At 29.6% G+C, this 16,276-nt stretch overlaps 1 protein-coding gene across 3 annotated transcripts in view; it reads left to right on the top strand.

Moving 5' to 3' along the window:
- Pcb (Pyruvate carboxylase) overlaps positions 1-16,276 on the top strand; it is a 69,804-nt gene that overhangs the window by 23,747 nt on the left and 29,781 nt on the right. For all 3 annotated transcript variants that reach the window (XM_078181216.1, XM_078181214.1, XM_078181215.1), the window contains exon 2: positions 5,585-6,204. In XM_078181216.1, coding sequence (XP_078037342.1) covers positions 6,072-6,204 — 133 coding nt within the window. In that variant the 5' untranslated portion in view covers positions 5,585-6,071. The remainder of the gene's footprint in view (positions 1-5,584; positions 6,205-16,276) is intronic.

The following is a 16,276-nucleotide window of genomic DNA, read 5'->3' as shown; positions in this document are numbered from 1 at the left end:
TATAATAATAAAGATAAACTCGATTGATATTGGTGACAGAAAAAAACGTGCGACTCGAAACTTGCTTATGATTATTTTATTTTGAATTCTGAATTTGGTTGAAACGTTAATTAGATAGCGTGAGAGAATAATAATTGAATTATTGTGAAACAATAGTAATATGATCCAAATTGCGTAACAATTGAATTTAAAATAGTCGATTGCCAACTGTACGAATGTTCAGCCGAAAAATTAAATGACCGATACCGTCCATTGCAGTGCAACTGTTTTCTGCCAGTATTTTCGTCGTAAGCAATGAATGCGGATCAATTCTACTTTGTAGTTGCCTTGGCCAGCCAGTAAACTCAATCTCGGCGCGTAACTCTGCGGATCTGTGTTTTCTGGCAAATGCGACCGGTTCTATTTCAGAAACGCCAAACTTATAATAATGTAGGAGTAGTAAAAGGGGCAATAATAGACAATGTAGGAAAAAGAACCGGTGTTCGAAAATAGGCACCGAGTGATCTATTATTAATAACTCGACTGTGGAATCCGTGCATTGACGAGAAAAGTGAGTAAGTGAAATATAGAATAGCAGGAAGATGCAACTTTGAGAACAGTTATGCGTATTGTCATCAATATAATAAAATGAATAAATCAACGATAAGGTTCGTATTGGTTTTTATTTGACGTCAGCATCTTGCGATCGACGCATAGAATTTTTAACTTGCATAAAATTCTGCGGTCGAACTATTAATAACTGTATTGCAGATTTTATGCATTTGTGATAAAAATAAATTTCGAACAGTGGACGAATTTAAATAAACGTAAAGTATCGACGTTCTATTTTCAATTTGTAAAAATAGTTATTGAAAGCATTAACTGGATATTTTTCAACTATAACTTGCATTTAACGAAATACAATTTTATTCGGTATAATAATCTGACATCTAATTATTAATAACTAGAGTATCGATGTGCTAAGAAAACGGATTTTCTCATGTTTCTAAAAAATCGATTAATTGCTTTTCGTATTTTTATAGAAACAGGAAAATACAGTGAAAATAATAAGAAAATATTTACACCCAAAATAAAAATATTATAGATACTAAACAAGAACAAATAAATACAGAGGAATTAAATTGAAATAAGCTATGCACTAAAATGAAATAAAATGCAAAATAAAATAATTCGTAATAATCATAAATTTTAACTACATTACATTTTTCTTCGATAATATAATGTTAGAAATCGTATGATGAACAGTGTATTTTCATTGGTCAGCCAGTGTGATACCACATAATGACGTAATGAATTACATTTGCAAATATACATGTCAAATGTCAGTCTAATTGTTAAAGAACAGTATAATGACCGTTAAATGTTATGACCGTTAATGTATGAAATTGAATGATTAATCAACATTAGTGTCTGTCTATATAGGAACAGTTTGACAACCCAATTTTTAGAAAATTGTTAATCGAGTATGTATAATGAAGATCTTGTTTCTCTAGTACAGTATTAATCGGAAATAAACATTTACGATTTTGGATTTTCACAAATTTATTTAAAAACGAATATATTATACAAATAATCCACTTAGAAATCAAACTTTCATAAGCTCAAACAGAGTATTTATTTGTATATCTGTTAAAGTAAATTCATCATGATTAACAATAATTCATTACGGATTAGAATTTCAATCATAATTTTTAATTTGTCTGTGCAAAAGTCGAATTTGACAAGTGATGCCTTCCTCGTATTAAAGTAATTAAAAACCATATAAATTTTTTCTAATTGTTAAAACAAATTCTTCTAATATTTATAGATACTCTTATCTTTTTAATAAACTGTATAGGAGAATGAAAGAATGTTTTTCTTAATATCATTGCAACTTAAAAAGGTTATTTTTCAATTTTAGTTTATAAATAAAATAGTGTCCACATTTATATAACATATATAAATTAATATATATTATAATAATTAATCAATATTTTCAATATACGTAAATAATAAATATCTTGGTTCTTTGTAATAACTTCTCATATAGAAGTTACTGCCCTAAATTAAGATTACTATAATTGTAAAATGTAACTATAACTGTAAAAATGTAAAGAAACAAACAGCTACACGAATGTTTAGAGAACAAAGTTACAGAAACGTTTCCATAAGTTCGCAGAAGGTACAGCCACGTTTAAATGTGAACATCGCCTGTTCTTTTCTTTATAAAATGATATGGGTTTATACATGCATAAATGCAACAAAATTGCAAATGACAGTCTCGTCTGAGGTCCATAGTCTATCCGTTATGCTATTAGAACGCCAAGTAATGCGTACGATGTCAAAGGAGAATAAAAGTCAATGTTGATTATTATCTAGTATGAACGTCAGTGAATCAAAATTACTCATCCGATTTTTCTCCTATCGGCTTAATTAAAGTTTTCTAACACGTTCAGTAATTAACACATGATTATTGTTGATGTAAATGACTCTCTATCAGCTGTCACTTTTACTAACTAGTAAAGTCACATAAATTAGATAAACATATCTTTTCTCTCTTAATAATACCAATCAGTTGAAAATAATGTAATGACATCCTTAAATTGTCTTATTTAACCTGTTTATTTTTGTTATGAAAGCTCAAAAATACAAGTGGACCACATATTAGCAAAACTTTCGAATATAATTATTCATAGTAGTCATTTTACGTAATAGATAATAATTTATTATCATTATTATCTATCTCTCTATCTATATATTAATAATATTATTATGCATTAATATTTATATGTATTTATATATTAATAGCTAATAAATAATATGTGTATAGTATAATTTATAATATTATAAGTATAATTTATTATACTTTGCAGGAGTAAAAGATCAAATGATTCCGTAATTCGACATAAAATATATATCCGAAGTGTAAAATTATATTTTGTCTCCAAAATGTAATTTTGTCTATCATCAGTCAACATAACATACTCGTGTGATTTAGAGTGTACTTATGCTTATTGGCGCTGAGACTTTAAATGCAAGTCCAATATCGATTGTACTGCTACGCTATTAGATACCTTGCGAGAACGTGAGCGTTCGAGTGTTCATTAATTTACTGTAAATTGCTTTCTAGATTAGCTACTAACTAAATTTTTCTTATTTATTAAAATAGAGTCGTAGTCCTGCAATATTGTTAACAAATAGAGATTGCAGCCATGAATATACACAAAGTGGTGGTCCTGTATAGGAATGCAGTTACAAAATAGTAAATAATTCAATTACATGAATTATGAATTATGATGTAATTGAATTATCATTACGAATTAAAAAATAATGGCTAACAAGAGATTGAAGTACAGTTACTCTAATAAGTAACAAATTATATATTAAATTAATGTTACTGTTGGAAATAATAATTAACTTTTGAATTTAATTAAAAAAAATCATTTAATTATCAAACAAGAAAACGTATCTGACTTTCTCGAAGTTCTGAGCTGTTATTTAAAAAACTGAATTCCAATCATACTGTATTTCAGTTACATTATATTTTAATTACATCGTAATCCAATTATATTGTATTTCAATTACACTCGAGATTAAAATAATTGATAATTGAAATGACTGCAAGTATTGTATTGCGCAATTAAATTACAGTGCAATTGAAATTGAATGGATAGAATTGAGATAGAAATACAATGTAGTTAAATTACAATGTAATTGAAACACAATACAGTTGAATTACGGTATAATTGAAACACAATACAGTTGAATTACAATATAATTGAAACACAATACAGTTGAATTACAATGTAATTGAATTAGCACAATTCTGGCCCTAAATTCGCATCAAACGCTTGTCGCTTTATCCCTGAGGCACCGTGTATATTCGAGAAGACTTTAAACGAGCTTTATTTATTTTTAGGAGACGAGTGCAGCATCAGAATGTTGACACTCGAGACGATTCGCGAATTGAAAGTGCTGCACTGCCGAGAATCGGGGAACAAATTGCTTTGTATTCGTGTCACTCGCTTGACTCTGTTTAATTTGCAAACCAGTTGAACGCAGGAATTCCGAAATATAGCATTGCACGGTTTATTTGATTTTGAATAACGTTCACTGCTTGGCTGTCTAGGAAATTGTTGCTAAAGTTTTGGGATAATTGAAAGCTTTCGAATGGATGAACTTGATGACATCAAATAATTCATAAAATATTTGTTGTATACAAAAAATGTTTTAGATAGTAGTTGCATGACTTTTGGGGGGAAAAGCAGTTATTTTGCTTTTTTATCGAGATATGGAGGTCAGTTTCAATAATTTTTACCTTTAAATGGTATTGTTAATATTTCTTTCTGAATTCGGCTAAGATGTTGAATACTACATAAAAAAGTGTTATACAAAATGGAGGTTAACACATATTCGTCCGCATGATGGAAACTCGTCATTTCGTAAACAGTCACTAATAGCCAAACGACGACAATTTGTTATTTGTATGTTACAGAAAATAATTGATTCTTATTCTTTTAATTCTAATTTTTATCAAACAGAGATAATTTTAACCAAAGATGGTATGATTGTAATGTATCACTAAAGGATGTGATGATTAAATTACCATTTTTGTTAATAATAATTTTTGTTAATATATATTTCTCTTAGTATAGCTACATACTATTATTAGCTATATATTTATTCTTCTTAGCGTATTGTATATTTTTTACGCTTTTACATTAATCGTTTACTTTAATAACTAATAATACAATGACTAAAAAACGAAATATCCGCGAAAGCTGTAATAATGGCACGTCGTGCCAAAAAGGTTTTAAAGCGATATTTATAATTTCGCAGAAGAAAATTGACCAGCGAGGATTTATTTTAGTGAATGAATGCAATTTATTTTCCTGATAATAATATTCACATGTCTGCACACACTCACCCTGCGCAAAGCGAGCGATCTCGTGATTAGAATCAAGTATTCTCGAATACGGGTTAAATCACGTTTTTATTGAGACGTTCGTCACGATCTGCTCGATAAAGAAATTATGAAATAACGACAAAAACAAGCAATAGCGCAATAACTTGTTAATCTTCAGTCGCACTATTGGTTCAATGTTCAGTTGTCATCATACCTATCGCGAAGTTTACAAAAGCAATTACATAATTACAAAATATTTCGCAATATGCGATCACGCTATAGGATTACATAACGTGTAAATAATAAAAATCCGCAGGATCGATGACACTCGTAATCGTCAACAACCATGCACGCATATATTTGCCGACAGAAGTGGAAAAGAATAGAGAATTGTATTGTGTATAAAGAGACACGTTTCGAATCTATTAAATCATCAAAATAATATTTTTATACTCTATTAATATTTTTTATTTTTTTATAATCATTTTTATTTGTCTGTAGTCATTTATATTTGTCTGTAATCATTTATATTTGTCTATAATCATTTTTACTCGTTCATAAGTATTTTTTTCAAATTGAATTTGTCCAAGCTGAAACACGTTAAGTGAGAAAAATAATTGAATAATAACGAGTTTCTTTCACTTATCGCTGCCAAGACTTCGTCTAACTAATCTCGAATTTCTAAATTGTTTGTTTCAGAAAGCTAACGGTCACACCACGCATTACCACCGATAACGAACGAACTAGACTCTCTAGTGCTTCTGTGCGAAGTGCTCGAGCCCGGTGCAGCAGCAAGAACAAACCCACCCCGGAACAGTGTTCACGAAACAAGGAAAGTAGTTCTCCGTCAAATTGTGATAAGTTCTGTGAGAAGAAATAGGAAAGATATTTTTCTAATCGATAGAAAATGTGGCAGTGTCTGTGTCCATTCGTTAGAAGTTTGTGTAACAGTGTATAAGTTGGTAAAATTACAGTGTATTCAGTGGAATTTAAGGAAACTAAACGAACATTCTTTTTCAACGAAATTAACGAATTTTCAGAGAAAGTGCATCATATATTGTAAATAAATAGCTGCGAGCATCTTAATCGATCAGTTGAGCGCCGGATAATTTTTAACAATCATTTGTACATAAACGACTCTGCGTCTGATTCATTTAAAGACCGTGTTCAAAGTAAATTATTCAAAATGCAATCCGCGCGAGCCAAAGACGCCTTAACGAGGCATCGAAGTGTCCTGCAAGTGTACCAAATTGCATCAAGACTTTTCGCCACCGATGTCCAGTTCAAACCAATCAGAAGTGTCCTTGTCGCCAATCGAGGTAAGACGCGTCTTACGTCTTAATTGCTATTAAATTATTTAACACTTTAACCAACCTTAAAAAACCTATTAGTACAATTTTTAATAACTGCATCGTACTAACGAAAGAGAAATTAAAATATTCGTTTTCTACACGAAAATCCCATACGAAATTATTACAAAATGTTAACAAAGACGGCTTGTCGATACACGATCATCCGATGAAATTTAAATATTACCAGTCTCCATAAACAATACTCATTGATACAAACTCTCGAATATGATTCAAATAATTTTAAATCTGGATTCACCAAAGAATTATCATCGAAATTGGTTTTTTCTATACTTTTCTCTGGCTTTATATTGCGAGAAAAGGATCAGAAAATAGAAATATCCCTAACAACCTAACAAGGTACATTCGAGTGTAAAGAGTTAAATCTAATGCATTCGTGTTGGAAAGAGTTCCTAAAATTGTTTAACAGTGCCGATTGGTTGTTAGATAAAGGGTAAAATCACCATACACGTAAAATGTTCTTCTTCATATAAATCGTTTGCCTCGCCTGCAAGTGCGACAACTTTTTCAATATCTGGCTATGGCTTCTTTTTCGGAAAACCATTGCAGTGCTGCACACGTTTCCCATTCCCAGCCGTAAATCTTCCAATGAAAGATTTACAATTCTCCTCGTGTACGTCACGCAGAGCCCATTTATTTTCTTTCTCTACTTTTTCTACACAATTATATTGAATTTCCATGTTTCTGTGTAATTGGGCTGACCTATTGTCTGAATCGCAGACTTCTTTAAACTAATCAAATTGCCTATTTCTTGAGTATTTCTCAAATTGCCTAATGATACTTGAGTTTCTGAATAGACGATTAACTCAAAATTTGAAGCACAGATATAATTCTAATTAGTTGATTGGAAAGCTCCGATTATTCATTTTTTATTGAAGTATTAATTATACAAATAGCAAGCAAATTCTAATAGAATGGAACTAGCATTTCTTGTTAACATAATTAATTTGTCGAGGAATCATAACTCAAATTTAAATAGAAACATCGGATGGTATATAATGATATGTATAACTATCGTTTCTGTTGGAAGAATTAAAACAATTAATAAAAACGATTAATACTAACATTGACAATATGTGTAGTTTACAATTGCACAACGATTCTTACTTCTTCGTGCAACAGTTCTCATCAATCTTAACACTTTATTCGTATGGCTGTGTGTATCGTTAACGTGACAGCTGTCTCATTCAATATTTATTAAAAATTTCGTCGAGAGCCGTATCTGCCAATTTATCCTAAGTCAATTATAGTTTCATATATCTTGTATGGGCACAGTTGTTGAAAGCTCGTGTATTGGTTATCACGTTACACAGTAATGTACAAAAGTTTCTGATCGAACAACTTCTCTGTTTTGCAGTTCAAAAGCTATGTAATAGAAAATGGTGTAATTAATGTTCAGAAAATGATTTCTAAACTTATACTATAATTAATACTGTTATATAGAAACTTATATTATAATAACAAAAAATTTAATTGCATTAATGCTAAAAAAAGTCGCTGATGTTCAAATAATATTAATTTTTTAAATATTATTCTTTCAAGTCTTTAACAAATAGAAATATTTTCTTCTTATTGACACAGCCATATTTTCCAATGTTTCAATGTTACTGTAAGTCACAGAAATTTTTAATTGCGGCTTTTTACATTCTACTAAAATTGTGATACGTTTAATTATTACACTATGGATTTTATGCATTTATAATAAATGTAAAGAAAACTATTAAAAGAGAAAATATATTCATATTTGACTTCTATTGTTTACGATTGACGTAGACAATTTTTAGTCTGCACAAACATCCGTAGTTGAATAATTATAATACATTATTGCAACACAGCATTCTATAGATATTTATACTCCATTGCGAATTAATTAATCTAGTGAACAATATCATTAGTTTGATTTCATCTGAGCTCAATAATTACAACAAATACAAGTACTAATTACTGAATTCCTATATTTAACTATTATTCAAAATTGTACTTTGCGTGTAAAAAATCCACGAATAGACTGTACACCGTAGGTCACCATGTATTTGCATAAGAGAGTCATTGTTCAGGTTATTAGAATAATTTTATAACATGTTGCAGAGATACCGTAGGTGGAAACTCTTCTGTCGAAAGGTGGGAGAGATAATAAATGTTACTACTGTTATGTAGACGCTCGTTACGCAAAGTAATATGTAAATCTATTCACGAAATTTATCCTACACTACAAATTCAATATTCCATAATTAGCGACGTTGTTTAAAACTGCAACACTGAATTAGTAGAGAACGTTCATTTCCTATTGTACGCATACTCGGTGAACGAAACAAGTTGATTATTTTAATATCTTACTGGTTTTTAATAGTACGAAATGTCAAAAAGAAACATCGTTTAATTTACAAATGAAAATTTTCTAACTTTTACTTTAACTTATCCTTTTAATATTAATTTAATTTATCTCTAATTTTATCTTATCTTTTAATTTCGTGTTTTTATTACATCTTTTCACTCCCATCTCTTTAATTTTATCTGCGTAATTTTATATTTTTAATTTTATCTTTTTAATTTCATATTTTTTATTCAATTTTTTTAATTTTATTTTTTTAATTCTTTTTATTTAACCGTTTAATTGCCAAATTGGTCGGGAAATGTAACGATCAGACTGCGTTTTATATTCGAAATAAAAATTGTCTGCATTATTTGGAAGAAACACGAGCTAAATAGAACTGCTTTCCCGCCGTTAATCAGTACTACCAAGTTGGAAATAATATATTGATAACGTTAAATTCAGATGCCAAGACTTATCTAATGACCGACAATGCCGTGATCTCCACGTGACCTTGTCTATAAAAAATATAGACAACGATAATCTGAAAATCACGAGTAGCATGACCTTGAGGAAAAATTTCTGTTTATTATAGCAGAACGTTGTTTATTAAACAGCGACCTTCGTCAGCGTTACCATGGCGTACGAAACGTAAATCTCGACGAGACTGATTTGACGGAGTGAAACGGGAGATAACGCAAAGCAGTGGGATTTCTGTTTTATTGCTGTCTGTCTCTGATAATAATGCTGGCCATATAATAAACAATTTAAAGAGTTTCAGTATTTTTTCATAATATCGCTTGCTGTTTGATTTGTGAACGTAATACAGCTTTATTGTTTTTTTTACTTCGCTATGCAATAGAAGTATATCTATTAAAGGTGAAATTCTAAATTCGCCCATAACGGAGTTGGTCATCATGCTGTAATAGTTAGATAATAAATAAAATTTTTGATGAGTCGGTGGTTTAGATTAATTTTATTTGTTTACTTTTATGTCTTTAATTTTATCTTTCTGAATGTATCTTTTTAATTTTATCTTCTTAATTATTATGTTTTTAATCTAAGTATCGGTAAAACAGAATATATGAATGACGTTTTAGGAAGGTAACAGTGGCGTTACTGGTGAATAATATTGGAACCTCCAGTCGGTGTTTTGGAATATTTCGTTTATCGTCGAAAATAACTTAGTAATCAACTAAAAATATACATTACAGCATTTACAGATATTCTGACTAAAGATTTTCGATTTTATTTTCTCTATAAAAACTTCACATCTCTCGATATGTAAGAAAATCTGTCAGCAGCAGCCATCTTGTGACGTCGCATTTGCTTCGGCTGCCACGTGACAGGCAATATGCTATCGAATATTGCAAATTACTTCACAATAACATAAAAGTTATTTAAATAACGTAAAAGTTATTTTAATATTTCTTAAATTATGTACAATGTGTTCGTCACGAGTTTGATTTGTTATTATAGTGCAAGGGGGTAACCAGAAATTTCAAATGATCTGGCAATAACTGCTCCACAATGTTAGATACCAGTGTTGATTACAATTATAAAAAAAACAAAAATCTCATAAATATTATAAAGTACTGTATAGTAATTCTAGTTCATATTGGTTTTTCAGAACCGATATCATAAATAATAGTAACAGAACTATTATTTATAATAGTAATAGAACTATTATTTATAATAGTAATAGAACTATTATTTATGATATGGTTGTCGGTTTCGTATTTATAATATATATTTTGTATTGTATGCGAATGCGACTATTAAACATTTCTCTCTGCTACATAGAATCGAAATCTAGAATTAAAAAATTAGTTACAGAATCCATATAATATCGTATTTGAAGAATAGTAACCTTATGAGAAATAATATATATATTATTATAATAAATTATAAGAACTATATTTTATAAAAGTTGCAAGATCTCGTTTCTCCATAATTGTTTCAAAAACCCACATCGATGTCACAATTATTTTAAACCTTATTACTAACTCACGGACACACGTGTAGTATCATTTACAACAAAAAGGTTGAAATGTGTAATAATTTATCTCGCATTTGTCTCATGGGAGTGTTCACTATCATAATTTCGTGTTGAAATAAAAAGCTAATCAACACGGGACCTTTTAACTTATGATACGTTTAATTACTTTAGCACCACGAAAATAAATAAACAATGTATATCATATATCGCTGTTTGCGTATCATCATTAATTTCTTTTTACTCGTTCGTTCACATCGCTGAACTTTGTGCCTCTGTCGACATCTTTGGTCGGTAATATAGGGATCACTTATTACGACACTGTTGAAAACTTTTAAAATACTGAAATTTATTTAAATTGTTTGCTTTATAGACACGTTCCGTTTCTAAATTATTTCTTTTAATAATTAATCTTCCAGTTAAGGAAATATCTATACCTGAAAATTTTTTAACTCCTACCGTAAATAATCGCTACAGAAGTGTTCTTATAAAAGAACTTTTTATGAAAATATTCTTGTAGAAGCTTCATGAAAACAAATTATTATTAAATATTTACTAAACAAAGTCTTATAATCCAATTATACGTACATTACATGATCAATAGATTTTATTTACACATAATGTATGGGCCTTGCACAAACAAAGTTTTGCACATCATTAACAACAGCTCAGTTATTTCTATGAAACAAAAAAATATGAAAAACAATTGTGAGAGGAAAAGAGCATAAATTACAACACTGAACTTTGTACTAAACGAACTAGAAATATTTTTTCATATGAGCAAACGTATCGTTAAACAATACTTTAAACGCGGTATTTTTACGTGATAGGAAAAATGTAAAAATACTGATACCGAGATAGGTGGACAGGGACGATGTCGATGATGAGCAGAAATGCAAACGAGCAGCAGATTTTACGTTAGATCCAAAGTACAGTAATGGAAACATTTATTACGAGCGCATAGTTTACTGTTAACCACGTCATTCGTAATAACGCTAGGGCTACTTTAAACTGAGCGAATTTATATTCGAAGAGAGAATCTTCAGTGAGGAAGATCAAACGATAATGTCTATTGTAAAAGAATTTTTCGTAGATATCTCAATGTTCTATAACAAGTTAATGCTGTAGTAACTCATTTATTATACGCCCTAGCCTTTTGTTTTGGTTTTTAATAATGAAATAAGTATATTTGGGGTATCAAAAAAATATATTGAAATTCATTAATAATTTGAAAAGTATTTTCTTAATTTTATGTATATATTATAAAAAATATGTATATATATATTTATATATATATTATATAAATATATAAATCATATAATATATATTATTTATAATAATATCATTATTTATAAATATTATACCAATACTTTTAAAATTATTTATGGATCCTAATATATTTCCTTGCTGTTAATTTATAATATAATTTCTTAGCACCATAATTTCTCTCCAATTGTCCCTCAGGTTGTAAACACAAATGGACAATGTAGGAAGAGGATATATGATTATTCGAGCCTTGCCACTCTTTTCTATTGAATAATTGTATCTCCTCCTCCTACATTGTTTACTTTTGTTTAAAAGCTGAGGAGAATATTGGAGAAAATTTGCTGTACACTGAATGACGTTAAATTACATTTTTAAACCATTCGCTTCTCAATTCGCCTTACTTCCTTTTTTTAAACGTAATAAATTATTCAGAATGCCATGACACATCTTCATCGTCACTTTAATTGCAGTCTTGTTCCACTGTATTGTGCTACGTCATAATTACTGCATTCTTAATATCTCAGGTATTTTATGAAGCATGTCGACAGCTTCTGTTATGCTCTGTGAACAGGTTTTCTCCTGTCAATCTTCTTATTCAATTTTATTGTACATTTCTTATTATAGCTTCGTATGAGATATGCAGCGATTGTGAATAATAGTCAATCTTTTTATTCAATTTTATTATATATTTCTTGCTATAGCATCTTGTGAGGCATGCAATGACTTTTTCATTTAGTGGTTAGGTTAGACAAAGAAAAATTTAATAAATCAATCTTTCCCGATAAATAACAAAAAAATATTTGAAACTAGAATTTGCATGTTCAAGGAAATTGAACAAGTAAATATAGTTTAATTCTCAGAAGCCGTCTGTAGGGTGAGTCATTTCACGGTGTGTCACTTTACTTTTTCTTCTAAACTACATCTTGTAAGGAAAAAGGTTGCAAACAAAAGTTATTTCCTATAAAGAGGAGCATACGCAGTAATAATTGTTTTATTAATTTTTAAAATATAAAGCTCGATTGACAAAGTATGAAACATTTGCACATGTATCGCTCGCATTGCTTAATCAATATGCACGTTAAATTAATTAAATATATGCTAGCATTAATTGTAATGAAGAATATTTTTAATATTTCTAGAATTGAAAATCAACTAATAAATATTTCGATAAACATTGATTTCCGAATCCTTGCATCGAAATTATGTTCCATTCTGTATTTAAGAGATTTCCAAATAGCATGATCAAATTTTACACATTGTAGTTCTGACATTTTTATAAATCAGCAAATTATTTTAGAAAACAGCAAAAAATGAATTATCGCCGTGAATGCTTCTCTTTATACCGCACAACTTTTGTTTACAATATTTTTCTATGCAACATATAATTTTTAAAAGAAAAATTCAGGTGGAAAAGTTAAATGACTGACCCTGCATATTTGCATATGTCATGATAAACCAAAGCTTTTTACAATGGCAGAATATATTTGTTTTTAATATGCTATTATTTCTAAAAACGAAGAATTATGCTAGCAGTAGGGAAATCAGCGTGTGACCTTGAACTTCAAAACCCGATGAAAGTTCGCCTACTGCATCATCTTCAATGGTTCCAAATAAACTGATGTAGAGTCTAGTCAGAGAACTTTTTATAGCTGTTTTGAACGTGAGACAGCACTGTCGAGAATAGAGACAGGTGTACGAAAAAAACACGCGTTTCGAATGTCAAAATAGTAACTTGAATCCATCTGAAGGCCGACAAGGAGCTTGCCGGTTCAGTGAATCCACGTTCGCAAGGTCAACAGAAAGTCAATTTAGAATAGGTCCTTGAATTTGTATATGTATATGTATACATATATGAATAGATCCTCTCAATGGCCTCGACGAACGAAAATAATAGGTATCATTTAAAAATTCAAGGTTACCTAGATATCTTAAAAATTAGGTAGATTTTCATGTCTTAAAAATAAAAATAAAAATTGACTACTTCAATCGGAAGAAACTGGAGCGAAATAGAATTGTTTTAAATTCTTAAATAAATTTTACTATCTCAATACTAATACTGATATTTTACATTCTTTTCTAGTCGAATACAAATAATAAACAATGTAGCGTGGACAATAAAATTCAAAATAACTTTCATGTATTAATTAGAAAATATTTATTTCTTGCATTTTGGACTTATACAATATTCTTTAGAAAGAAGACTCTGCAAATTGCACAAATTATGCTTGACTTGAATAATTGAATAATTTAGGTATTGCTATTGAAATTAAAAATAAATTGATTATACGCCAGATTTTTTACACATAGTGGATCTCTTCAATTTAATACCTTGTATAAGCATATTTTATTCCGATACAACAAATGTTTGCGGTTCTAGTCTTTTTGCAATATCCAATTTAAATATTTAATTTGTGTATCCAATTTGGCTGTAATTAATCGTAATTTACTTTCATGACTGAAATTATGTTTATGAAAAACTAGACTACACTTCAAGCACTTATCCTAAATTGATTTAAATAAAATAGCTTTCAATAGCAATAGTTTTATTGTTCAACCCTAAGTTACTGAAGTCAAGCTCATCTGAATGTCATAGTATATTAGGTTGTTTAATTCACTTTTTTATCAGCAATAATCCTACGAAATCAAAAATACAGGGCGCCATTTAAAATAGTTAAGGTGACCATGACTTTCAGTAGAAAAATAGTAGTTATTGAAATTCGTTATATTTCAATGTGCAAAAAATGAGCAAACTTTCATTCAAAATATTTTTTTCCAAATTGAAAAATGCTTGAAAAATCGTAGCAACAATTATTTGTCAAACCCTATATATCGAAATTTAACTTATCGTTTCGCAAATATGAAATAAACTGTACATATAAAACCATATGGCTTTTAAACCCAGTGAGATAATATTTCCCTTGGAAAAGCTAACAAAAGCAATAAGTCTACAATCTTAGCGCAAATATTGTTATACAAGTTATTATAAAAATTATAACAAAGATAAGAGTTAGGTTGCCAAAATCGTAGTTTTTCAACGTTTTTGAGAGTTGAGATTCAAGTTAATAATAAGCCTTTTTATATATTTATAACAATTAAACATATTTTAATAACATGTCATCTAAATAATTACTTTTGTAAATAAGATTTTTGAGATGTCAAGGTAACAGTTTTGCATGTTTCTCTAGATTTGCTTAAGTGGGACGATTATGGCAACTGTCTCCTACATTTTTCTAGCCTTTTGTATAAAATTTAAAAAGCGATCATTTTACTGCTCTATTTGACGTTAAAAGTTCAAATTTACCTTGACATCTCAAAAATTATTTAGATTCTGATATTTCTATATTATATCGATCTCAAATTATATTACAAAATTATCAACTTCCTTCCTATGAACATGTATAACAATATTTGCACTGAAATTGTAAACTTATTGCTACTGTTAGTTTTTCCAAGGAAAATCTCGTCTGACCGATTAAAGCGACAAACGTTCAATAATGATCGCTGCGACGAACGTAGTAAATTCGTTTAATTACGCGATATATTATTCCTACGATGTGTTAAATTATCCACGGTAAACGGAATTGTTATCCAATGCGAGCAATTAAGGTGATTCATGTATTTTTCATCGGATCGAACAAAATCTTGATGTGTCAATAAATCGTACGTAGGTTTGATCTTACGTGAACGTTGGATTTGAAGCATCGTCGCATTATTTGGAACAAGGCCGTGCGATTAATCAAACTGCGTTTCTTCTACTTCGGAATGAGACAGTTTCTAGAGCACTCCGCGTAATTACGATGCTATACTATTTAGTATGTGTGGCACCTGGCCGTACGCAATGCGATCGATTCGGTTTCAGAAATATTTCCTGTTTTCACTTGTACTTTTTCATTCGGTCTTGGATAAGATCAATTCGATATGCGTCACGAACAGTAACACGTTTCATTTTTCATGCGGAGACTTTCAGGTTTTAGTTCACAATGTAAAAAAGCACGTTTCATCTGTTGTATTGAAAATTACTATGTTTCATATTGTTCGACGAGAACTAATACGTTTCATTGTTTGCGATGAAAAATGACACGATTCAGTTTACTGTCTACAGTTGAAGGTTTCGGCAGTAATGATATTAAAGGGACGAATTAAATGCTAAAAATTATTAACAATAATGATTACGATCATTGTAAGTAGATAAATACGTGGCACTTTTATTTTCAAAGTGGTGTATGTCCATTTATATTTAAATGAGGTATCACATGTTCTGTTATTAATTTGGTGTACATTGTTTGAGGTATCACATGTTCTGTTATTAATTTGGTGTACATTTTTTATTTATGACTATTTGATATTTAATATCTTAAAAAATGCCAATGCTTTGTTCAATTTAAAAGTGGCTAATGAGCATTTATTACCTTATACTATATCTCCTGTGCATCATGAATACTTCGATA

The sequence above is a fragment of the Augochlora pura genome, chromosome 5 (genome assembly GCF_028453695.1).
Source record: "Augochlora pura isolate Apur16 chromosome 5, APUR_v2.2.1, whole genome shotgun sequence".
NCBI classification, from domain to species: domain Eukaryota; kingdom Metazoa; phylum Arthropoda; class Insecta; order Hymenoptera; family Halictidae; genus Augochlora; species Augochlora pura.
The sequence above is the reverse complement of the archived record's forward strand: the minus strand, read 5'-3'. Positions and strand labels throughout refer to the sequence as shown.